This window comes from Stegodyphus dumicola, chromosome 2, assembly GCF_044657685.1.
Source record: "Stegodyphus dumicola isolate Sdum_Otavi_A_Nest chromosome 2, ASM4465768v1".
Lineage (NCBI taxonomy): Eukaryota > Metazoa > Arthropoda > Arachnida > Araneae > Eresidae > Stegodyphus > Stegodyphus dumicola.
This window is the reverse complement of record NC_140769.1, coordinates 39,689,194-39,714,081: the sequence shown is the minus strand read 5'-3', so window position 1 is coordinate 39,714,081 and position 24,888 is coordinate 39,689,194. Positions and strand designations below refer to the sequence as shown.

At 34.3% G+C, this 24,888-nt stretch overlaps 2 protein-coding genes across 3 annotated transcripts in view; both read right to left on the bottom strand.

The window, feature by feature from the left end:
* Positions 1-7,056: 7,056 nt before the first annotated feature.
* On the bottom strand, positions 7,057-8,730 carry LOC118182140 (uncharacterized). The gene has a single exon (XM_035351444.2). It carries the CDS (start codon positions 8,674-8,676, stop codon positions 7,495-7,497), a length of 1,182 nt encoding a protein of 393 aa, XP_035207335.1. The 5' UTR covers positions 8,677-8,730; the 3' UTR covers positions 7,057-7,494.
* Positions 8,731-13,081: 4,351 nt separating this feature from the next.
* Positions 13,082-24,888, bottom strand: part of LOC118182138 (ovostatin-like) — a 125,036-nt gene continuing 113,229 nt past the window's right edge. For both annotated transcript variants that reach the window (XM_035351441.2, XM_035351442.2), the window contains exons 30-34: positions 23,199-23,314; positions 21,947-22,037; positions 17,320-17,394; positions 16,730-16,832; positions 13,082-13,383 (exon numbers count right to left, since the gene is read on the bottom strand). In XM_035351441.2, the coding sequence (XP_035207332.1) occupies positions 13,316-13,383; positions 16,730-16,832; positions 17,320-17,394; positions 21,947-22,037; positions 23,199-23,314 (453 nt within the window). In that variant the 3' untranslated portion in view covers positions 13,082-13,315. The remainder of the gene's footprint in view (positions 13,384-16,729; positions 16,833-17,319; positions 17,395-21,946; positions 22,038-23,198; positions 23,315-24,888) is intronic.

Genomic DNA, 24,888 nt, shown 5'->3' with positions numbered 1-24,888 from the left:
AGATGTATGAATGCATTTCATATTCATGTATGTAATCATGGCCGAGTATCAATCCATCAAGGTGAAGTAAAGAAAATTAGGATCGTTCACCAGCAACCAATGCAATCTGTTTGAAGTGAAATATTGCTAGTGGCGTCATCTGTCGGGGGGGGGAATATCGCCCATTATTTAAGCATCAAATTCATCAACCAGAGCAGAGTTCCTAAACACTCTTCTTTCACGAACCCTTAATAAGACTTTGTGTACTACTAACCTCCCCGTAAATAACCTCCTTCTTCCAGTATTCTCACACTATATCTTGGATTTGTACTAAAATAATACTAATCAAATTAATAAACTGCGTTGAATAAATTCATAAAAAATAAATTGTTCTTTTTCAGAGAATCATAATTATAAGACATCTTTACAGAAATATTAATTCAAAGGATCAGAAAATCAAATTGGCATTCTCCTTCGTTTGGGTAAGTAATTTTTGAATAATCCTTCGAAGAATGTTGAGGGAGTTATCGTTTTCTCTTTGACGCTGCTTGTAAACTGAAGATAATTTTTCTTACAAGAATTTACAGTGTGGCCAGTATGTGTATCTGATATTTTTTCTTTTTTTTCATTCCCAGAAATTTAACATTTCGAATTTTGTTAGAAGCTCTGAAAGCAGCTATGGAACTGATCTGAAATCCAAATGACATTACTTATTTTTGAATTAATATGGATAGTTATGCAAGTCTTGCTTTCACCACCGTGAAATTTCAAGCTTAACTAAAACTAGTGGTTAGAAAAAACCTTGCTTGGACCAGACGCCAAATTAGAACTATTATTTGCATGTAGTGGCTGTCCTCCATAAAGATCTACTGTATTTACTTGCGTATTTTTTCTCTTCGTGCATTCCCCCCCTAGCTTTTTAGCACAAATTTCTGACATTTTTTAATCATTCGCATAATTTCCCTTCTCTTTAAGGCGTTTAGAATGCGAGCTTCCCTAAATTTTAAAACGGATTCGTCCACGTAATGATTGTTTTCGTCTTTGTAATTGATTTGCTCGTGGAATTTAGGTGCATAGGCTCTGAGTGATAAAGCAATAATAGTGAAGAGCTTCAAGAAAACAGAGATATCTAATGTTCTTGATGGTTCAGAAGAACATTGCATTTGCGAAAGAAAATCTTGAAAGGTTATGAAGACGATGACAACGGGTGACAATAGCTACAACTTCCATGCTGTGGCAAATGACTTCTAGTAGCATTAAATGATTTGAGGTCTAGGGATTAGCAGCTGACAACAAAAAGGTGAGTGATATTTTAAGGTACAGTAAAGTAGAAATGAAGATTTAGTAGGTAGTATAGTGTTAACATACTATGTATTCTTATAGGGATATCTTTTAAGTAAGTAATATTGTGATTGTTACTGGCAGTTTATCCATGAATACTTTTCGTTTGTTTTGTACTTACTGTAATTGCGTCTTTCGAAAATTAAACTATTCGCAGAAGTTTCTCTCTCAATTTTCGTAAGATAAATTAGCAGTAAAGGGATAAAACACTCGAGGAAATACGGTACCATATAACTATTTTCTATTGTTATATAAACAACAATTTGTATTTAAGAACTTTAAAAGAACACGATTTTAAAACGAAGCTTCAAACTCAAACTCGTTTGCTTATTGCAATTTTATGAAAGCGAGTTATATATGGTTCACTTAATATTGGAAATACTATTTACTGCCAATCACTCTATGGGATAGACTATGAGAGAGAAGGGAAGGTATGATATGAAGAAGTGAGCAAGATGATAGTGGTGGGAAGGGCTTGTTAAAACTTATTGTATTGCTTTTGAACAACACCATTTAAGCCAATAACAGTCACATTGGAAATAGGAGAAATTGCTTTTCCTTTAAACTAATGTCAAATTTAAATGAATATTTGTCTAATCTTCCAAGTTAAGCGAAGTAAGTTGGCGCCAAACTATTTTGGCCTTCAAAATTTGGCGAACTATTTTGGCGGCAATGAGATCCCTAAGATCTGATTTTTAAACGTAAACAGAATAGTAACTTTTTTAAGTTTTGCAATAGTGAAACGCCGTAAACAGAATGGTAAAATTAGATTATGAATACTAGATGAGTAGTCTATCACCTTTGCAAGTAAAAACATAGTCCTATCTATGTAATTCATGATAAAATAGTATAATGAATAATAAAGTAATAAATTATATAGCACTTACCTCAGACTCCAAAATTGTCAACCAAGTAAATACACTCTTAGAAAAAAAAAAAAAAAAAAAAAAAAAAAAAAGACGCACTAAGAAGGATTTATCCGAATGGGACGAAAATCGGTTGAAGTGATGTAGATGTACAGAAAAACAAATGATTATAGTTTGAGAAAAATTGGATGATTTATTAAAGTGATAGAGCTTCACAAAGTGAAAAAGTCAGTAACGCGTTTGTTTACCTCTGGCTCTTATGCAAGCAGTTATTCGGCTTCGCATCGATTGATAGAGGTTGCGGATGTCCTCCTGAGGTGTATCGTGCCAAATTCTGTCCAACTGGCGCGTTAGATCGTTAACATCCCGAGCTGGTTGGAGGGCCCTGCCCATAATGCTCCAAACGTGCTCAATAGAAGAGAGATCCGGCGACCTTTCTGGCCAAGGTAATGTTCGGCAAGCCCTAAGACAAGCAATAGAAACATGTGCAGTATGGGGGCGGGCATTATCTTGCTGAAATATAAGCCCAGGGTGGCGTGACATGAAGGGCAACTCAATGGGCCTTAGAACTTCGTCGACATACCGCTGTGCTGTAAGGTTGCGACGGATGGCAACCAAAGGGGTCCTACTATGAAATGAAATGGCACCCCAGACCATCAATCCTGGTTGTCGGCCTGTCTTCTGGAAGACAGTCAGGTTGGTATCATTCCGCAGTCCGTGGTGTTTCCAGACTCGTCTTCGCTGGTCATCGGGGCTCAGTTCAAAGCAGGACTCATCACTGAACACTATTCTACACCAGTCAATGACATTACAATGCGAATGAGCCCGACACCACTGCAAACGGGCTTGACGTTGTACAGAGGTCAATTGTAGTTGGCACAAGAGGCGCCGTGACTTCAGCCCCCTTTCTGTGAGCCGTCTATAAATGGTCCTTGCAGTCACTGAAGTACTAGTTGCACGTACAATCGATGATAATGATGCACCTGGGACTGTGAGTGCTGCTCTGCCGATTGCTCGGTCTTCACGTTCTGTCGTTTCTCAAGGCCTACCGCTTCCTTCTTGACGCTGTGTGCGGCCATGGTTCCTCCATTCCTGCCAACATCGTCTAATAGTGGCATCCCTGCTGCTGAAATGTCGAGCTATTCGTCGATAAGAAAAACCGGCTTCTTTGAGACCAACTACATGACCTCTCTCAAATTCTGACATCTACGCATATCGTTTGCGCACTTGTATGCGAGGTATAGTTACTGTCTACCAGAGTATACGGAATGAAGAATTTATGACCTGGAATCGTAATTTCTACTCTTAAATATCCTGCCAGTTGCGCAGATCAGATGCGCTATAGCGACAACCGTTCATTCATTGGCAGCCAAAATGTAAAATTTTGGATTTTCCGTCGAAACTTATATGCATATCAATTTGTGTCCATTTTGCTTTATATCTTCTCGGTGCGTCTTTTTTTTTTTTTTTTTTTTTTTTTTTTTGGTCTAAGGGTGTATATTCAAATTTACTAACAACGGATGCATCATAAACTCACTAAAATATAGAAGTTAGTATCGTAGTGGAATTCAACACGCTAAACAACTTTCATTCAAAACTTTAAACATTCCACATCTTTCGATTGTCACATGCAAGAAACAAAACTTAAAAAAAAAAAAAAAAAAAAAAAAAAAAGAATAATTAACTGACCCGGAAAATATTACATAAATAAAATTAAATGAAAACATTCATACGTTATAAACTTCATGTCATCTGAAATCCAACATTCTCCTACCAACAAAAGCTTAACCTCCTGCAAAGATTAAACAGTAAAACTTTTATAAACAAACACAGTATTTCAAAATTAAATTTAAAAAAATCTTCTGAGAGAATCAATCACCGAAATAAAGCTCTAGGTTTGCCACAGGAAAACATACAGCCGGAAACCACAACCAAAGCAAAATGGCGCCAAATTAAAATCACGGTGAGGGCCAAACCGCGATTCTGGAAGATTAACCGAATATATATATATATATATTTCCTTCATGTGGCGACACGGGACTTCCAGACCACTACCTCACCAAGTGCCCCCTGACTAAGGACTGGCACATTAAGTTGACTACAACGGAAGTAGCCGCTTTCAAACGCTTCCTGATTAAGCAGCCCTCATTGCTTAAAAAATTGCTTAGTATCATGAAGAAACTAGAATGGGGCAGGACCTTTGACGTCCAGAATAATAGTAGTATGTTTGCCTTGGAATCTGCTGACATTCTTGTGCACTAATGATACCCACAAAGTCTTCTAGCCACGGCCTGTATACATGAAATCTGTTTCTCACTGTAAAGCATAGTACTACTTCCATTTATAACAATGCAGATATTAACTTCTATGCAAGTCACTGTGCATAATTAGTTACTCTATACAGTGTGAAATGTGTATTGCAGTATAATAATAAAGGATAGTTAGTTGCAGGGTTCGAACAACACCCGAGTAGTCTTAGAAAGCCGTCCGGGTGTTCGGCCCTGCTGTTACCTGTCACCTGACAATTTTTTCTCGTATCTCTGACTAAGGCATTACGCCTGCTCAGGGGTACTCATACCATATGCTTAGAACCGCTGAACTGTACTCTGCTATTCATCAAGATGACATCCAAACTAAAGTCTTTATATAGACCAAACAGGATGATGGTATATATCTTTAATAAACATAAATGTAACTTTACATGATTTATTTTACCAGAATAAAAACAAAATTTAACTGATGAAATGACTTATGTAAAATCGGATTCTGAGTTAAAAGAAATTATCGGAATGCAAATGCATGAATTAAAACTAATAATCTAAGCGTTATTATCTGGCCTTCTCCTAGTTTGGGTCTGAACTCAATGGGAAACTCTTGTGAAGTATTTTGGTGCAATTTGTTTATAAAGTCTGTCAACTTTTATGGGTCAAAAAACAAACAATAAAGGTTCAACTATATATTATTTATATTATCAAATATAACATTATTTATTATAAACGTATGGTACAATTCCCATCTCGAGCTGCGGCCATATTAAATGGCATTTTGACCTAGCTCAGGAATGGGCAAACTCGAGGGCCAACTTTGGCCCGCCGGAAGTTTCTATCCGACCCGTGCACAGAATTTTAATTTGCCGGTTCGAGGCAAATTAAAAGAAGTATATATTTATATATTATATATCCATCTCCTTTTCTACTTTGTTTAAATATTATTATTTTTCTTCCTTTTTTTCCATAGGACTGATAATCTTTTTACTTTCTCTATTTTTCTTCTACAAAACACAAATTGATGGAAATAGCAAGCAAAGACAGCTTTCAATCGGTAAAGTGTTAAAAAAGTGGAAGTTCTTTGTTAGTTATAGCTGTAGATTTGCGCCAACAAGCGTTATCTCTTTCTCGAGCAGACATATAGGAATCTAATATAGGTGAATTAGACCTCTTAGAAAAAAACTTTATCTTAACTTAAAACTTAATCTGTTTGCTGTGCAAATAGCTAAGAACGACTTGTATCATTTCTCGAGGTTAAATTCTATACCGTCAGTAAATGAAGATAAGCTTAAGAATTATGAAGATGGCTTGAAAAAACTGCATTTGAGTTCGAAAGCAGATTTCAGTGCCATTCAAACTGAACTGGATATTTTTACCATGCCTTTCAACGTAAATTGTGAAGCAGTGAGGTCATATTTGCAGCCTGAATTAATTAAGTTGCAATCTAACAATCATCTCAAGCAAGTTGTTTCTAAATACGCCTAAGTTAGATTTTTATAAATCATTATCGAAAGTACGTTTCCCAAACTTAATAGCTCCCGCCCAGAAAATCAGTGCTATGTTTGCTTCATCTTATATATGTGAACAAGTGTTTTCAACTATAAACCTTAGAAAGAATTATTTCAGAAGTAGGGTGACAGATGAGCATTTAGCCTCGTTCCTTAGAATCAGTACATCTCACTTCGAACCTCAATATAAGGAACTTTTAAAAATGAAATCGCAATTTCATTCATCTCATTAACATATTTAAATTGTAATACTTGTATATAGTTTTTTAAATTTTAGAAAAATTTATCTTCACCCGCCAAACTTTTTTCTTTCGATTTTTGGCCCGCGACCGTAAAAGTTTGCCTATGCCTGCAATAAATCATCGATTAATTTACTATATTTATGTTAAATCAATTAATAAAATACTTGTACAAGAGATTATATTAAATTTAAATTTAAATAAAAATTATATTTAACCTTGATCTTATATTTATTTTTCATGTGAAATCTATCAAAATGTATTATTAAAGACGTGTAATTTCTAACGTAATGTATTTGTATCAGTTTTTCAGCAAATAAGCAGAAATTTGACTTCCTTGATTTTTCCTTTATCAGTTTTTCTAAAAGATTTTATTTGGTAAAATTTTTCCCCAGAGTCTATCAAATAATTGAGATGCTACACATAAAGTTTAATTTAGTATGTACATAAAAACTTTTCATTACTGTCTATATAATGTGAACTACTTGGTATGTTGTTACTGAGTATCTGTAATATTAAAAATCTGAATCTCAAGAACTTAAAAATACAGCATATATTAAATAAGTATTTTAGGTATGAATAACAATTATGCAATAATTTTTGGATTTGAATATTAATTAGAGTAAAATTATTGGTTTTTGATTTTTGATAAAGTAAAATCTTAATTGGTATGCATTACGAGTATAAGCATTATATATACATATAAATATTATGCATTGTCTTAAAAAATATTTTAAATCTCACAAAATAGAGCCATTAATTCCACTAAAGGTGTTTTTTTTTAAAAATTAATATAATCTTCAGTGCACAATTAATTACATGTAATTTTTAGTTTAAAAACTTTAAAATATAAATCTCTTGAAGCAGACGAGCATTTTATTATTAGCCGAATATGTATTTCATTTAGATGAGTTACAATTTAGTTTTTTTTTCAGTAAGTCACAAACATGTAAATACAAGGTACGTATCTCCTACTTTCTCTTGCAATTTGTTATGAATCTGAAGAATTTTGTTCAAAACTTTGCATGAAGATTCCATGGTTTAGTTAAAAAAACATGTTGGGTGTTCTTTGTCTCGCAATAATTCAATTTAAGGATTTTGAAATCGCAAATGCCTAAATATTGAAAACTTTTATATATGTAAATATGCATGCTAAGTTCCTTGTCATTTCTTCCGCTAATTTTTAGCATATTTTATGAACATTCTTGACCAAATTCTATGCATCTTAAATATGCGGTGCTTAAAAGAAATATCCCATTTAACGTTTCTCCTTTTAAGAAATTCTTTCTTTTCCTTACACTTCAACTCGTGTTTCTAGAAATCCAGTAGAACGATCAGGCCCTTTCGGATTGCGAGTTGCAATGACTGATCTCTGAATATTCATGCTATTATTTGTTTTCAGTTGGCGGTTTTGTACTTGTAGGCTGCTATTCGGACCTCTGCCTTCACCAGGATATCCAAATTTACCCTGGATAGTTGTTTGGCCTGAACCCTGAAATCCTTTCTTCCATCGGTTTGATCGTCGAAAGTATCCTTTTTTAAAATTAGATTCTTCATTGAGAATATTTTCAGTAGCGCTTGATCTATTTTTTTCATTCCCGTCATCGCTAATCGGAATTTCTCTCCGGAAATTTTTTGATTCATATCTTCCATATCCGCGTCTTAGATGTTGAGGGTATGTCTTAAATCTAAAATTTCTTGACTTACTTCTGTAAATCTGCACCAATAAAGGCACAACCTTCATTTTGTTTTCTTTTGGTAAATGACCATCTTCATCTTTTATAGAATTTTGAGCTTCCTGATATTTATCAAATTCGACTACTCCAAATGTCGTTGATGCTATTTCTCGATGAAAAGATAAACATCGTTTGTGGTAGACATTGCACTTGTCAGAACCGGTTGTCAAAATGCCAGCATAAACTACAGTTCCAAATTTACTGAAGAGTTCTTTCAGACCTTCGGAACTTGGATCTTGGAAAGGTAGATTGAAAATAACGACTGTTTTACCAAAGCTGGTATCCTCAAGCTTCGGTATAGGTTCAATGCGACGAATTTTTGTCTTTTCCTCATTTAATTCTAATATTTTAGACTTTTCCAAGCAATAAGCAACTACTCTCCAGTCTTTGCTTAAAGATTTAACTTTACGGAAAGAAGCAACCAACTTAAGACTCACAAAACCTTCTTTATTACGGCGAATGTGCTTCAGAAGAAAACTGTTTTTAATTATATTAAAATCCGAGAAGTAAAATTCAGCTTGGCGAATGATTTTTTCTGCAAGAGCTTCACTTGGCAGCTCAAAACTTTCACTTTCGACATGTTTGTCTTGAACGTCTTGCGAAATTTTTGCCTCATCTTTCTTACAGACATTAGTATTTTCGTTATCCGCTACATCAGATAGCTCTAATGCAATAATATCGCCTTGAAGACCATCTACTTCACTTTTCAGCTGACTTTCTTGCACATTTTCACCTTCCATTTTGAACCAAATCAAGGCTTTACATATAAAAGTTTTCAAGTTATGATGATCATGAAAAACTAAATAAGTTTAGAACGGTATTACTGTACTACAACGCGTGAAAAATATTTGAAATCGGCGCGTGTCCCCGTATCATACATATGCAACCAGAAGTTGAAGTTTTAATTTTCCACAGTTTATCAAATATTTTGAAATTTATCTGCTGCTAACAATGAATATATTACTTCGAAAATCGGGGAAAATACATATACAGCAAGCTCTCTAGGATTATTTCTTTTCATTTAATTATTTTTTTAACTTTACTGCGTTTATTACATTTTCTTTAAGAACTACAATTCCGGCAATCCAAACATATATTTTTTTCTTTGAAGATGTATTTACAAATAAAATTGTGTTTATAAAATTCTAACGTATCCTTTTACAGCAAAGGAAAAAGCTTAACAAAAGCTGATTCCAAAATTTAAAGTTACAAGCTGAGATAAAATATGAAAATTGCTATTGTCGACAACTATAAACTTAAATTAAAGTTTTAACCAAGAAGATATGAAATTATGTTTACGCGACACGTACTTTAAGCAATCAATTTAAGAAAAATATTTTATACATTTTGTAAAGACTGAGAAACAATTTAAGCATTATGGATTTTTCCCAGTGAGGCAAATAAAAATTTTGCGACTTTCGTTTCCAATGGAGATCACAGCTTGCTAACTAATACACACTGCCTATACTAGAGTATCATCTTAGGATCTTTTGAGGCCTACAGATAAGACGAAAATATGCCATTTTGAAGGAAAACTTTTACCATTTCACTTACTTCGTTCTAGGAATTTAAACGATTGTTCAATCTCGAACTCGTAATCTCCTATAATATTAATCAAGTTAGAGACGAGATTCTCGCAATTCCTGTAAACGTTTTCCTCAAAGACGGGAATCTTGGGGTCAGTAAACTTCATTTTTAGATTCTGATGCAGGATAGTTTTTCTAATAAGCTCAGGAGCATTCAGAATTTTTTTGCATTTAATTCTTCAGTCCTTGAAACAAAAGTTTTTTAGTTTTTAGTAACAGCTGCCAATGAAGCGAAGCATTTAGTAAAAATGATCGAATCATCTGCAAGCAGATAGTTTTGTAAATTTAGTAAAAGTAAAAGTAAGAAGATAAAGTAAAGATAAGTAAAAGATTCCAACCAGTTATGAAATAAATCATTTAATAATTCACAATTTATTTTAAGAATTCCTAATATTATTTTAAGAATTCATAATTTAAGCATCTTATCTTTCATATAAATAATATGATTTTTGAAAGTTAACTTTTCATCAAGAATAAAACATTGGTATTTTACTTGTGCGGCTTTTACTACTACTGCGCCATTTAAAGTAATAACACTAATTTTAGTGCATGAAAAGTCTGGGGGTTGAACAGTGAATTTTAAAGCGTTGGCTTAAAATGAGTAAAATATTCTTGGTAGAATTTTCTAGTGATCCCAACCATGGTAAGATGCCATTAATAATATCTTGTAATTTTATGTCACCATGTGACTCATGGACGTTGCGAGAAGAACAGGGTAAACGATATATTGTCCTTCATGTTTCAGAATAACATTGATATGTATGCTGAAAAAAATATAGACTTAAGCAGTGAAACCTGAAGTAACCTATTTTTATGCTTCTTGTACTTAAGAGAATTCCCTTTATCTGTACTTGAAAAATTCTATGATTAAAATAGTTTGCAATTAGTATAACAAATCCTGGGAAATTATTCAGGATGAAAGGTTTATGAAACAGGCTATAATGTCATACTTTCTAAAAGCCTTTTCTATATCGATGAAAACTGTAGTAACTGTCTCTTTGTAATTGCGATTTTCTCCTGTTTTTCCGGGATTTTAGAAAATCTAGCGTAAAGGGAAGCAATCACGACGCAATTAAAACTGAGCAGGAAAGATTAGCTTGCTATCCTGTAGACTCCTATTTAACTAATAGTTATTTTAATTTGTAAGCTTTTTTCTCTTATTTCCTCAACAGGATGTAAATGAAGTAGGTGAAGTATTTAAACTGCTGAGACGAAAAGCTTAAACAGAGCGTGCTTTCGCTAGTGAAAGCGCACGTTTGCTATTTTGTTCTCCAGCTGTTCATCTTAGTAGCGGCTACGTGATCTGGCCGTCTAGTTATTTATCGTCGGTGTAGGATTCTGAGTCAGCCTGTTTCGATTAAATTGAATTTTATAGTCTAGCACTGCAGCGTTACCTTTTAAATTTATTGTTAAATTAACTTTTAAATTCTCACTGCAAGTGGTCGGTGTCCGGTGTAAGCACATAAGTCCGTGCCTTCTGTTAAACAGTTTGTGATAAATAAAAGGGCCTTTTACATTCTTTCCTTGTTGTGTTCATCTTCACACCTGTGCGAGAATGCGCAAGGTACAAACTTTAAGTAGATTTAATTAGCCTTTTATGATTGCAAAATACACTAGATCTTGCAATTTGACGATACATTAATTAATTCGGATCCGAATAGTCTCGTTAAACACCTTCGGAAATACTGAAGTAGGCTATCAGCCAATAATTTAGAATGATTTTTCCATTCCTCTGCCTTTTTCATTATAAAAGTAACAATGTTCGCTAATTTTTGTGATATTAACAAATTTACAGGTGATAGACATGCTAACTGTGAAAGGTTACAATTTCACATCATATTTGCAATTTATCATTCTGCGAATGTCAGGGTAATTCCTGCATTTTTAGACAGTATCGAATGAGATTTTGTGATTAGATTTAAGCTGAGCAAAGAACAGAAGTTTTTTTTATTTGCTTAGTTGAAGAGAATGTTTGTAAACTGCAACAGAAATTTTAACGCGTTACTATCCGCTAAAGATTTATGGTTCCTCCTAGATTAAACTGCATACCGAATTTCTCAATATTTCAGTTTTATTCTACAACTAATGCTCAGTCAAATAGACTTACATCTCCAATATATTTTAATATATTTTTATGTTCAGACCTCAAACGGAGACTTATTACATTTAATTTGAATTTTATTCAGTATTCTGTCTACATGCAGTCTGAAATTCACTCCCGTAAAGAAACTACGTGGCGGGATTTAGTGGTAGCTAACAGAACTCAGGCATAGCTGTAAGGTTAGTCGTGGTTACATCTAATTACTTCAAATCTAATACAGGTGTCACAACATTATTGATTATTTAATTAACCTAAGCACAAATGTTAAATGATATGTCACGTATTTTGTGTTTGAAACTAGTACATTACTACATTACAGAAGTAAAAGATAGCCAGCCAGATTGATGTTTTCATGCTTTAGAATTTCAGACCATGCTTTCAGTAAACAATTAAACAAAAACAATTAAACAATCTATTTAGAGGAAATAATTTAAAATGGAAAGAATTTTATTTCATCATTTTTAAGGGGGCTCGTACACCTTAAAACCCTTAAGATATGTTACTGTTGTTATATATCTTACTTAAGATATGTTACCTTCGAATATGTTACTGTTGAAAGAATTGGAATAACTTATTTATTTTAAAGGCAATCACTTCCAACATTTTACAGCTCACTACATAATATAGCTGCTTTGGGAACTAGTAACCAGAAAGTTTGTGTTGCCACAAATACTTTTATAATTTAATCTGCTTTGTGACAAAATATTTTATGCGTTCACAGTTTCCACCTTGCGCGCATGATATTTTAAAATGGCTGATGGTAGATACTTGAAATTTGATGGAATTCTTTATATGAGCACAGGATATGTGCCCATCTTTTTAATATTAAAACATTTTATACATGAAAGCAGTACAGATTTCTTTTAATAAAATACAATCATAAACTCAACTCCAAATCCATAAGAATTTAACATGAAATTCTTAGGATTTTTGGTTCCAGGAGTGTTCAAATGTTAAAAAAGCTATACATTAAATATGGAATTAAATTATGCAACAGAATGCTTTAAACTGTGGAAACATGACATGAACGCATAAAACATTTTGTCACAAAGCAAATTAAATTATAAAAATATTTGTGGCTACACACAAACTTTCTGGTTACTAGTTCCCAAAGCAGCTATATTATGTAGTCAGCTGTAAAAAGCTGGAAGTAATTGCTTTTAAAATAAACAAGTTATCCCAGTTCTTGCAACAGTAACATATTCGAAGATCTTAAAGGTTTTAAGGTTATATGAGCCGCCTTAACATATCAGACAGCATTTTGTTCGGTATTTGATGTGTTTTTGGTGAAGAGCAGATTTACCACGTTGCCACTCAAAACTCAGTCTGTTATAGAAGACTGAAAAGTCCAATCTCAAAGAAATTCCAATTTGCAAAATACGAAGAGAGAACACGAAGTTTGTTTATATAATTTTTACCTTATGAAGGAAAACACAGAAAGAAATATGCGACAATAAATATAACGAAACACATTATTTTATTTACAAAAGTGTTATTTTATTACCAAAAGTGCACGTTCTGGAAAAGCATACGTGCAAGCTCTGACTTATCTTTGACGAATTGAGTTCTGTGCGCGTAATACAAAAAAAAAATACTGATATAACGCCGATTTAATCCACCACTTTAAAATAAAAGTCATGGGGTCCCTTTTCTGGTTAATAGATTACTTGGCATTTATCTTCATATCTTCTTTTATGATTCTTCAGAACAACTTTCTGATTCACAGTTTCCTAATGAATAACTAGTAGACGCCGATTTTTCTATAAAAAAGGACACGGATTAAAATTAGAGGCAATAATTTATTACACGATTCACACACACACACATATATATAGAAAGATATAAATATATAATATCTATAAGATAATAGCAAACATTATTATTAAATATCAGTCTATTTGTAACTTTTGGTATTTTAAACAACTGTGAATTTATTTTTGCTTATCTAAACCAATATTTTCTAAACTTTATAGGAATTTAGTATCGCGACCCCCATGTATATAGTTATGATGTTTTGCATTCAATGTGTATTTAATTGATATGGAAAAAAGTGGGCGTTAAATAGAAACTATCAGAATAATCGATTTAATAATCAAGCAATAATAAACAAGCATATACTAAAACTCATCTAAAATCATTTCTTTGTAGAGAATTTTATAATAATATTCTTAAACATAATTAAACGCCAGTAATGGACATAATCAGTAGTCATGTAAAGTGGACCCTCTACAGAAGATTAAAATCATTGGTAGCCGCTAGCGGTTTCCTTAAGAAGGCTTCTCCATCTAATATTATTAACAATTATTCATTATAAATAAGTGTTCATAACTGTTTAAAAAGAAAAATTTCAAGATTCCTCAAATCGTCACATCGTAAACTGCTACTTCTTGATGAATTGAATGTAAAATTATTTGATTGAAGTATATTTAACATTAACCTTCAAAGTAAAAGTTTAAACTTATGTCAGAAAGAAGCACTTATTTTCATCTTCATATATCAATATAAAATTATTACGGAACTTTAGTTAAAGAATTAAATTGTATAAAGTTTTTCGTAGTCTAAATTTTGCAAGAAAACGGTGAAATTCGGATAATGCGTGCAAGATTCTGTTTATAATAACAACTAAGTTTATGGAGAGTTAACTGAGAATTTTCTGAGTTCAACTGATGTTTTTCCACCCTGAATTTTATAAATATTTTAAAATATTTATTATGTAAATTATTGAGAAGAAATTTTTGACCATCGTTATGGTCATTTGAACTATTGTGAAAGCACAGCCACGACAAGAATGGGGCTAGTGTGGCATTAGCTCAGGTAACAGCTTGGATAAATGCCAAATTAACTGCGAAATATTTGAAATACATTTGGAAAAATAAATTATCTGTTAACTTTCAATTTTGAACACATTGAAAAGCTAATTACCATATTATTTAAAGGGAAAAAAATAGGTGCTACATTCTTGACCATTTGCGCCCTCGCAAGCTTTTTCTAATCAATTAATGAAATTAAACCAACATTTTTATGCTTAAAGGGCTTCATATTTAAAGCTAGACACAAAAATCAATATAATGTAATTTATATAATTTTCAGTTCGTTATTATTGTTTCACACTGAGTCGAGTAACATTAATGTGACTACCTTCTACGTTTGACGTCAGTGTTAAATAATCAATGGTATAAAACGTGTGTCAGCAGCAAATCTGTTGTAAGGAATAAATTTTACTGAGTCACTTATAAATTATAATTCACCGGAGTGACTTATTTTGCAGAGTACAACGATTTTTGATTTTCGGTCAGAGATTAGCAGCATTTCAAGAACTGCGCAATTTCTGAAATACTGCGTGCTGCTGGGATGGAAATGTCCTATGACTGGCAAAAAGATGGTGCGAAAAACAAGCGACGTGGCAGTCAGAGATGAAAAAGCGAAAAGCGGTGTATTTGGATTGATCGAATCCGTCCCTCCTCTTAGGTGTCCCTCCTCGTATGCCTTGTCATATTGAATTGAAGAAATGTAACAAGGAGATAACCTTTTCTTTTACAAAAAATTACAGCAAATATTTCTAAGAAACACACAAATTTAGCTTTATCTGTGGATAAATTTAAAAAGATATGAAAAAAAGAAGTTTAATAAGTCAGACTCTTAAGAATCAGTTCATAACAAATAAGTAATATAATTTTTTTTTTTTTTAGAGTCAGTTCCTACTTAGGTCATTTAAATATTTATACTTGGTATATACTAATAATTATCAAGTGATACTATTATAACATCATTATTATCAGTGATTATATTCAATAGTGGTTATAATTATCAACTCTTATTATAATAACAACAGTTATCAACTATTATTATATATTATTATATTACGATGATTAATATTATATATTAATATTCAATAATATATATATATATATATATATATTAATAATTATTCATATATATATATTAATATATGAAAATAGGAATTGAGTATAGGATTTCCTTCTTACTTTTCAGCAAAAAATTATTAATTAATAAAAATGTATAAAAGTAAAAATTATTCTTCTTTCCGTCTTGCGCTCATAAATCATTTTGGAAATATCTATTTACAATTATTAAAGCCTGAAAAAGCATGTCTGCGATGTTATCGTCATGCGAGGATTTGCAGGTACTTTATTTTTTACCACGATATTTTCAACGACGATGTTTTTAAACTACGAAGTTTTTGAACCGCTTTATTTTTGACGACGATATTTTGAACCACGATGTTTTCTCTTTGCTATGTTTTCTCCCATGATGTTTTGTATCATGACGTTTTCGCCTTGCATTGTTTTCTCCGCGACGTTTTCGTCCGCTATGTTTTCGGTTGTAACTCTTGCTGTCCCACATTACAAGAAATTACTTTCACATTTTTGTAAAACATTCTCTATCAAGAAGTGATCGTCAATAGCGGTCTTCTCCTTTATGGAAGTTTCATTAGCACAAACCTGAAGATCCTTTCTATAATAATTTAATTATAAGTTATACAAAGATTTTTATTTTGATACACTTAAGTTGTATTTCCTTTTTGTATACATTTATTATACTTTATTTTCATCTTCAGAAGATCAACGAAATATCATCCAATTTATATACATTAAGGTACCGTACAAAAGTTGTTGATTATGTACACAGTTTTTAAGACTTTCTTTGAAGTACAATCTTAAACTAAATATCTTACATTGAATTAACTTTAATTAATATGTAAAGATATAATGAGCTTGTCATGATACGGTGTTTGTGAGTTGCAGATGCATTTACAAGTATACGGAATAGTTTTATTTATTACAACACAGGAAATACTCAATTCAAAACCTAGTTAAACTGATATTCTGAATTAAATATTTAATCCTATTTTAATTGGAGGGTAATTAAAATAACATGCTGTACAGTACTGAATGATATAAAAGATTAAAAATATATTACTATTGTAGATTAATATAAGAGAATTCCTATAAATACGTTATAGGAATGCATCATTTAAACAGGAACTGGCTTAAAATTTTACAAGCAGACTTTTTTTAACATTATGAATATTGTACTCTTACAAATTTCATATACTCATATTTATACAGAATATCTTATTCATACCTTTCGCGTAGTAATCGTACACTTTAGCTGTACCAGGATGACGATCGTCTACCTTGACAGCTTCTTCTACTTGGAAGACGAATCGTTTTCCAGTATTTGATATCTGTATAAACAAGATAATAATTTAGATTAAAATTTATTACTATTATTATAAGATATTTTTTCTTTCTTAGAAAATATTTCTCCTTTTTTTAAACAACACTATATGCGTGCGCACTGTAAAATAAGAAACAAAAGCGTAGGGACATACAAGAAATAATATTAAATACTAATATCTTTTTTAAATTAGAAATGATGTGACAATATGAAGTAATAGGGAAATCTAGTCCGTTATTCTGAAAATAATATGTAATTAGCTTAAGATACATTATAGTATATATTTTATATATATACATTACCTTTCTTTAAAATAATTAAATTTCCAAACTTTTCACACATTTAAAGGAAAATACAATTTTTATTATATTAAAATTTTCAACTATTACGGAAAGAACATAATACTTTGAAAGTATCAAGTGAAATCAATCAAAGTAAAATAAAATAAAAAATAATCAATCAAAAAAATTATCAAATAAAATCTACAAGCTTACCTCACTGTAGTAAAATACCACAACATCATTTTCTATTCCATATCTCATTAATTTTAAATCTTCATCTCTCAGAAGCTAAAACAAAGGATAATGCTTACTTATTGAAAATAAATTCAATACATATGCAATATATATTTGATTGTTGCATATATGCTAATGCAATATATATTATTATTAAATGTTAATGTAAAACATGTATTTAAAAGACAAATTATTATACACGTTAATCAATACCACGTCGCTTAACAACAGCAATAGGCTCAGAAAGAGATTGTATGAGGTACCTGAAATCGAGATGGTGGTTTTGCAACTCAGCAGCTCTGCAGATTCCGCCGTAAATCAGCTACAGAGCATAGTGATGAGAGTGAAGAAACTATTGCAGCTCGTCCCACATATGATCGACAGGATTCACTGTTGGAAACCTTGGAGACCAGATGTGTATTCCAACCTCACTGCTGCGTTCGTTGAACCACACCTACATAACGCGTAACGGATGAGGTGGCGCATTATTCCCTTGATGAGGAGGCTCATTGTTCTTTGGGAACAACAAGTATATGAAGGAGTGCAGATAACAAGCCAGTAGCTCAAAGTAAATAGTTCGTCAGGATTACATCCAGCATGATGAGAGAGCCTAACGGACTAAGCATGATGACAGGAATACGTAAAGATACGTAAAGACAGTTGCAGTGCTATGACCGGCCTGTGCAACGTATGTCTGACAAAAGGGACAGAATGATTCGTGTGGTTTCTCCGCTAACAAACTTTGTCATCCGCCTCCAGCAGTAGATATTTCGTTTCAACGGACCAGATGATACAATTCCAATCTGATACCGTCCACTGGCCGTGCGATTTGGCTGATGTCTTTCCATCAGCAATGGAATCCGATATGGCCGTCGATTTTATTACCGACTTGGGTCAGCTGCCTATTAACAGTTCTTATGCAGACGCTAGACGAAACACCTATATTAAAATCTATCCTAATTTTAATGAAAAATTTGCGCTTCTTACTGTCGTTACGATATGACAGCTTCTCCAAGTATCTCGCTCATCGGTCACTGATTTCAGGCCAAATGTTTGCATGATTCAAACCAGTTCTTTAGATCTGAAATATTATTGATATACCCGTGGCATAATGCTGCATCACAAGCTCAGTATTTCAGCTGTTGTTGATATCGAACATCCGGCATTGCGAGTGCCGACAACTTGCTCGCGATCACACTTGCTTAAATCGCTGCCTTTACTCATGACAAAAATCTTTGATGTGACCACTAAAACTCTGATATTCATACTCTGTCGCACCGACGACAGCCAGAGGCTCGTAGGGTATTATTTTCCACAGAGCTAATTTATGCAATCGCACAGCAAGCGTGAATAAAATTTATCTCAGTATATACTACTAGGAATTCAGCACAAATCGCCATTATGTGCTTAGTTCTTAATTTTATTATAGATTTTTTAAATACTACAATATTGACATCTCACAAGAAGCCGACGACCACCTCGGAAGTTCTCAGATAAAAGAATATTTCTTAACGGTTCATTAGAAATCTCGAAATAACTGAAAGTGACCTGCAGTCATGTGCCATTCTCAAGTCTTTGTTACCAGCTGTAACGTATTCAGCTATTTTCTGACGACCACCTCGGAAGTTCTCGGAAAAAGAATATTTCCTAATGACCACTTAGAAATTCTCGGGAAAACTGAACGTGACCTGCAGTTCAAGTACCATTCTCAAGTCTTTGTCTCCTTCACAGTTGTCCAAAGGAGCAACTTTTTTCGTCCTCTTGCATTCATTTATAGGCGTTTTTGTTATGCATTTGCACAGACCACCCGGGTTTACTCCCGAGTCGGAACCGGTAAATTCTCACGGAGATTTCCCTGGCCTGTTGTCATGATATCCGCGTTCAATCAGGGTGCTCTCGCTAATTGAGAGACGCTCTAAGAAATTTCAGGCAAATAAGAATTCAGAAAGTCATCCCAACATGCTCAGAACAACTTGAACAAAAACAGAGAGCAGAGTTCCAGGAAAAAAAAAACAGCAAGTTGATGAGTTAGTTTTGCAGTGGAAAAATAGAAACCTTCTCTCGGTTTTTTTTAAAGCTCTGAGAAATTTTGTTTAGATCTGCCAAGAGCATTCATATTTCTCTGCGAAGAAATTCAATGACTGGGAGCTGGATTAGCCGCAACCTAACTTGAGAGGAACCTGCTAGAAACGGCCACCATCGGCCAAGAGAGATAACAACAATGCTGTTTGCTGGACACTGGAATTTCACCCTCTATCGCAAGAGGAAAAATTCCATGAGAACTTTACACTGAAGTGACAAAAGTCATGGGATACCTCCTAATATTTTGTCGTTCCTTCTTTTGCCCGGCGAAGTGCAGCAACTCGACATGGCATGGACTCATAAAGTCGTTGGAAGTCCCCTGCAGGAATATTGAGCCATGCTGCCTCTATAGACGTCCATAATTGTGAAAGTGTTGACGGTGCAGGGTTTTGGGCACGAACTGACCTCTCGATGATGTCCCATAAATGTTCGATGGAATTCATGTCGGGCGATCTAGGTGGCCAGATCATTCGCTGGAATTGTCTAGAATGTTCTTCTAACCAATCGCGAACAATTGTGGCCCGGTGACATGGCGCATTGTCATCCATAAAAATCCCATTGTTGTTTGAGTTTGAGTCCATGAATGGCGATAAGTGATCTCCAAGTAGCTGAAGGTATCCATTTCCAGTCAATGATCGGTTCACCAGAGGACCGAGTCCATGCCATGTAAAAACAGCCCAGACCATTATGAAACCGCCACCAGCTTGAACAGTGCCTTGTTGACAACTTGGGTCCATGGCTTCGAGGGGTCTGCGCCACACTCGAACCCTACTATCAGCTCTTACCAACTGAAATCGTGACTCATCTGAACAAGCCACGGTTTTCCATTCGTTTAGGGACCAACCGATATGCTCACGAGCCCACGAGAGTCGCTGCAGGCGATGTCGTGCTGTCAGTAAAGGCACTCGAGTCGGTCTTCTGCTGGCATAGCCCAAGGAAGACAAATTTCGCCGCACTGTCCTATCGGACACGTCCCTCGTACGTCCCACATTGATTTCTGCGGTTATTTGACGCAGTGTTGCTTGTCTGTGAACATTGACAACTCTACGCAGACGTCGCTGATCTCGGTCGTTAAGTGCAGTAATGGTGGGACGTTATGCCTGAAATTAGATACTCTCGGCACACTCTTGACACTGTGGATCTCGGAATGTTAAATTCCCTACGATTTCCGAAATGGAATGACCCATGCGCCTAGCTCCAACTACCATTCCGGTTTCAAAGTCTGTTAATTCTCGTCGTGCGGCCATAATGACGTCAAGGCCTCTTCACATGAATAACTTGAACACAAATGAAAGCCCTGCCAAAGCACTTCGCATTTATACATTTTCTACGCGATACTACTGCCATCTGTATATTTGCATATTGCTATCGCATGACTTTTGTCACTTCAATGTAATAGAAATATAAACTTTAAATAACGAAAAAGAACTTAATAGATTTCATGCATCATCTGTGTGTGTGTGGGGGGGGTTGTGTGTGTGTTTTATACTTTTTTCCTCCTTTTTTCGATTAGAACAATATTTTATAAATTATTTACATACATCCTAGAATTAAAATTTTAAATAAATTAAATGCGCTACCTCCTGACTTGTGTCAGTTCGCTAAAAACTGCACATAACAACGGACAATCTTTTAGAATGCTAGGGTGTACTTCTCGAAACTTCAAACGAGCCCACAACCAAAACGTCAAGCCCGTTGATAAATACCGTTGAATGGGAAGACCAGGCAGCAGAGTATGAAAGAATAACAAGTGGCTTGGGACCAATTCGACTTGACAAACACTGCTTTATAGGATTGTATATGACAAGTCGCATCATCTCGCACAAATGTAAAGTCTCTTTGAGATTTCGCTCCCTCCAGCATGGTACCATGTTGTTGTGAAATATCTGCAGATAACGCTGCCAGTCAACGATGGTCTACCTCTGTGATCTTGATCAACCTAACTCTTACTTTCTCAGACTATAGCAAAATGTAACAAATCAAAAACTGTATTTAAATTTCCGCCAGCAGCTATGTGAAACGGGAATGATCCAATCACATATATAAACGAAAACTGTTTCTCTAATTTCTGTTTCTACAATATCTACTTGCACTAAAGAGACATATTTTTGGGCATTATATTCAGTAACGAAAAATTTTAGCTTTAATAGTCTCCCTCTCTGATTCAAGCAATTATAAACAACTTCGAATTATACTGCAAAATTACGGATACAATAATATTATTATTTCTTTCAAAAACATATAATACTGATGGAACAAGAATAGACCGAAAAGCCCAACAAGCATCTTTTACAGTTATAATGAAATGTCATTATTAAAAATTTAATTTTTTATAGAATTATTGGATTATAAGATACAATTCATTGCAAGTAATATATTTTTTATTTGTAATACTTAAATATTATAAAAAAGCATTTTATTCTTAAAAAAGGATAAAGCTCCTGACTTCTGAATTTCTGAATATTATATGAAAAATCTAGTAAATTATTAAGAAGCATTAGAGCCTGAATTTGAGTTTATTTACCTTATCAAGACTTTCCTTTACAGGAACCATGCCAGAGATCATCTTTACTTCAACTAAGGACATGCCGGAACTTTCTCCAGCTGGGATGTAACTATAAAAAAACCAAAAAATAAATGAATAACCCAAAAAATAACATAAAATATATACAAAATAATCAGTAATAGAAAAAGTTTCGCATAACAATTTACGCATTTTTATTTTTTAAAAAGCAGCTGCATTATTATTTTCGTTATATTTCTTATTTAAAAAAAATTAATATTTTTAAGAAAACGAAAAATATTTTTAGTAACATTAATATTTTTATGAATACGAAAATTGTTGTTAATAAGATTAATATTTTTATGAATACAAAAAAATTTTAATAATATTGTTACGAAATGTCCAGGCGCAATGAGATGGCCTCCCCACAAAGTAGGTTTAGGGTTGCCATAAAATGGCAACGGAAGGCAGGGTTGCCACATTTGGCGAGAAATCGCCCATTTGGTGACAAAATTGACGATATGACATGGACGATGGAGAAACTTCTGGAACGAATTCTTACCGAGTTAGCCCAGAATGTTCTCGAACACCAGCGAAAAGCTATATAAACCCTGCTGGTACGCGGAGAGTTAGTATCGAGTTGGTGTCTCGTCTGGCGAGTCAATCCCTGCGGAGTCGATCGATTTGACAGCCGGGCAGCGAGTGCCGAGTGCGTTGTTGAGTGCACCGAAAGTCTCGTAGTGTATCGTCGCGAGAGCGTGTTGAGCTCCGGGAACGACTGAACCGAATAGTCAGGAGCTGTGCTCTGTGTGTCGTCGAGTGCACCGCGAGTTGTAGCGTGGAGAGTCTCGAGAGTACGTGGAGTTCCATGAACGACCGAGCAGAGTCGGGAGCTGTACTCTAGTGCTTCGCCGTGAAGCTGTCTCCACCGTGATAGCTTGATAACCTGGAGGCTGTGTCGCTGATCGTGTCAGCGTGATTATAGTAGTTCATCGACGAATGTAAAAACGTGTTTTATAGCTGTCCTGACAATACTGGCCAATAAAATTTGTTTCGATACTTCATCAAGTAGTATTGTCCTTATTCACTCCAAATCCTCACGAACCCTGTACGAACGTGAAGGAAGAAAATAACGTAACAACTGGTGTCAGAAGAAGAACGCAACAATATTAATATTTTTATGAACACGAAAATATTTTTATAAGATTAATATTTTTATGAATAAAAAAAAGTTTTAATAAAATTAATATTTTTATGAATTTTTTATTCTTACCTGACTATCACAGTAATTTCACCTTGTTTGCAATCGCCATCTAGACAATTACCGACGACTTCGAGGTAAAATAAGTTCTTTGTAGGTGGAGTTTTGGTATTATAAAGGAGTGTTTTCTGAAAAAAGAAATGATTTATGATATTTTAAAATTCATTTTGGCAATTTATAACAAAGTTTGCTCTTAATTTGAACACCTGCAATACACAGTATTGTTTTTTGTACACTCGTCAGTAAAATTAAGAGAATTTGCAAATTATGTCCATTTCTACGAAATATATTAAATCAAAGGTAGTAATTATGCCACTGAAGAATTAGGAAATGCTCAGAGTGGAATACGCAAGCGTATATGTGCATGTCTGAGGATTCGTGATTGTGCAGCGGATATAAGCGCACGAAGGGTTTTCGGCAATTTTGTGAGCTCGTATTTCTTCACGAAAGTCGACATGTTTCTCCCAAGAGTTGGTTAAATTTTATAAGGTATCACGTAAAATGAGCAGCTACCAACATATGGAGGCGGAATGATACAGAGAATTGGCGGTAGATTGGAGACAGGCTATAGACAAGCGCAAGTGATTGCAGAGCTCAATGTAACATCCAGTGTAGGTTTTCAATTTGTGAAAACAGCTTCAGGGCACTAGATCCATATCTAGATCCTGGATAAGGCCGACCAAGATCCATAATCACGAATGAGGATCGTTCTTTCGCATTTTCAGCACGGCGATGCAGGACAGCTACAGTTTCACAGCTCTTATGCGAACTGTTTGCTGCTACTGGAACCCGCGTTTCACGTTTACAATCACCTGGAAGCTTCATGACAGAGGACAGAAGACCCTCTGTTTGCAGTCCACTTCCTGACTGCATACAAGAGAGTTTAGCATAGTGCAGGTAACATGCGCGTTGGACCAAACTTAAGTGGAGCACCGTGATTTTTACAGATGAGTCGAGATTCAGATTTGACACTGATTCTCGGAATATCTGTCTCTGGAGAGAGCCTGAAATCCGATACCACCCCACCATCCTCAGGGAAAAGGGCCATTACAGTGTGGAGGTGGAATGGTTTTGGGAGGCGTTTTGTTGGACTGCCGCACACCCCTGAATGTGTTTGACACAGACTTCCTCACCGCTATGAGGTATAGTGAGAAGATCTTGAAGCCTTGTGCTTGACTTTTCAGAGGCGCAGTTAAAGGACGTCAATGCTCGTCCACACAGAGCTCAGCTGTTTGACGATTACCTGAAAAACGAGGATATTCGCTGCATGGATGGCCAGCCAGATCTTCTGACCTTAACCCTATGCAGCACGTCTGGAACGCTCTTGGGATGGAATTTCACCAAATCTTGTGAGAGGGGGCCAAATCTTATATTAGACTCATTCTTCAGTTTGATATCATAGTGTGGATTTTGGACATTCCTGCGCTGTGGGCTTTACAGATAATCGCGCATACATAAAAGAACTTCTGAATGGTACATCTATTTTTTTATATAAATGTATATTCATAAAAAAATTAATTAAAATCCTTTAGTTTTCTAGAAATTTGATATAATGGGACAATTTTCGTAATTTTACACACGAGTGCATTTACATAGTATTATTGCTGTCTTGACTTATGCTGCATTTTTATTCAAAGCTATTTTATTCAAAGTACTATTTTTATTTATTGCAAGTTACAATAGAATAAATTTTAATGGACAG

Coding starts and splice junctions, on each gene's coding strand:
- LOC118182140 (XM_035351444.2), bottom strand. CDS start 8,676: ATGGAAGGTGAAAATGTGCAAGAAAGTCAGCTGAAAAGTGAAGTAGAT.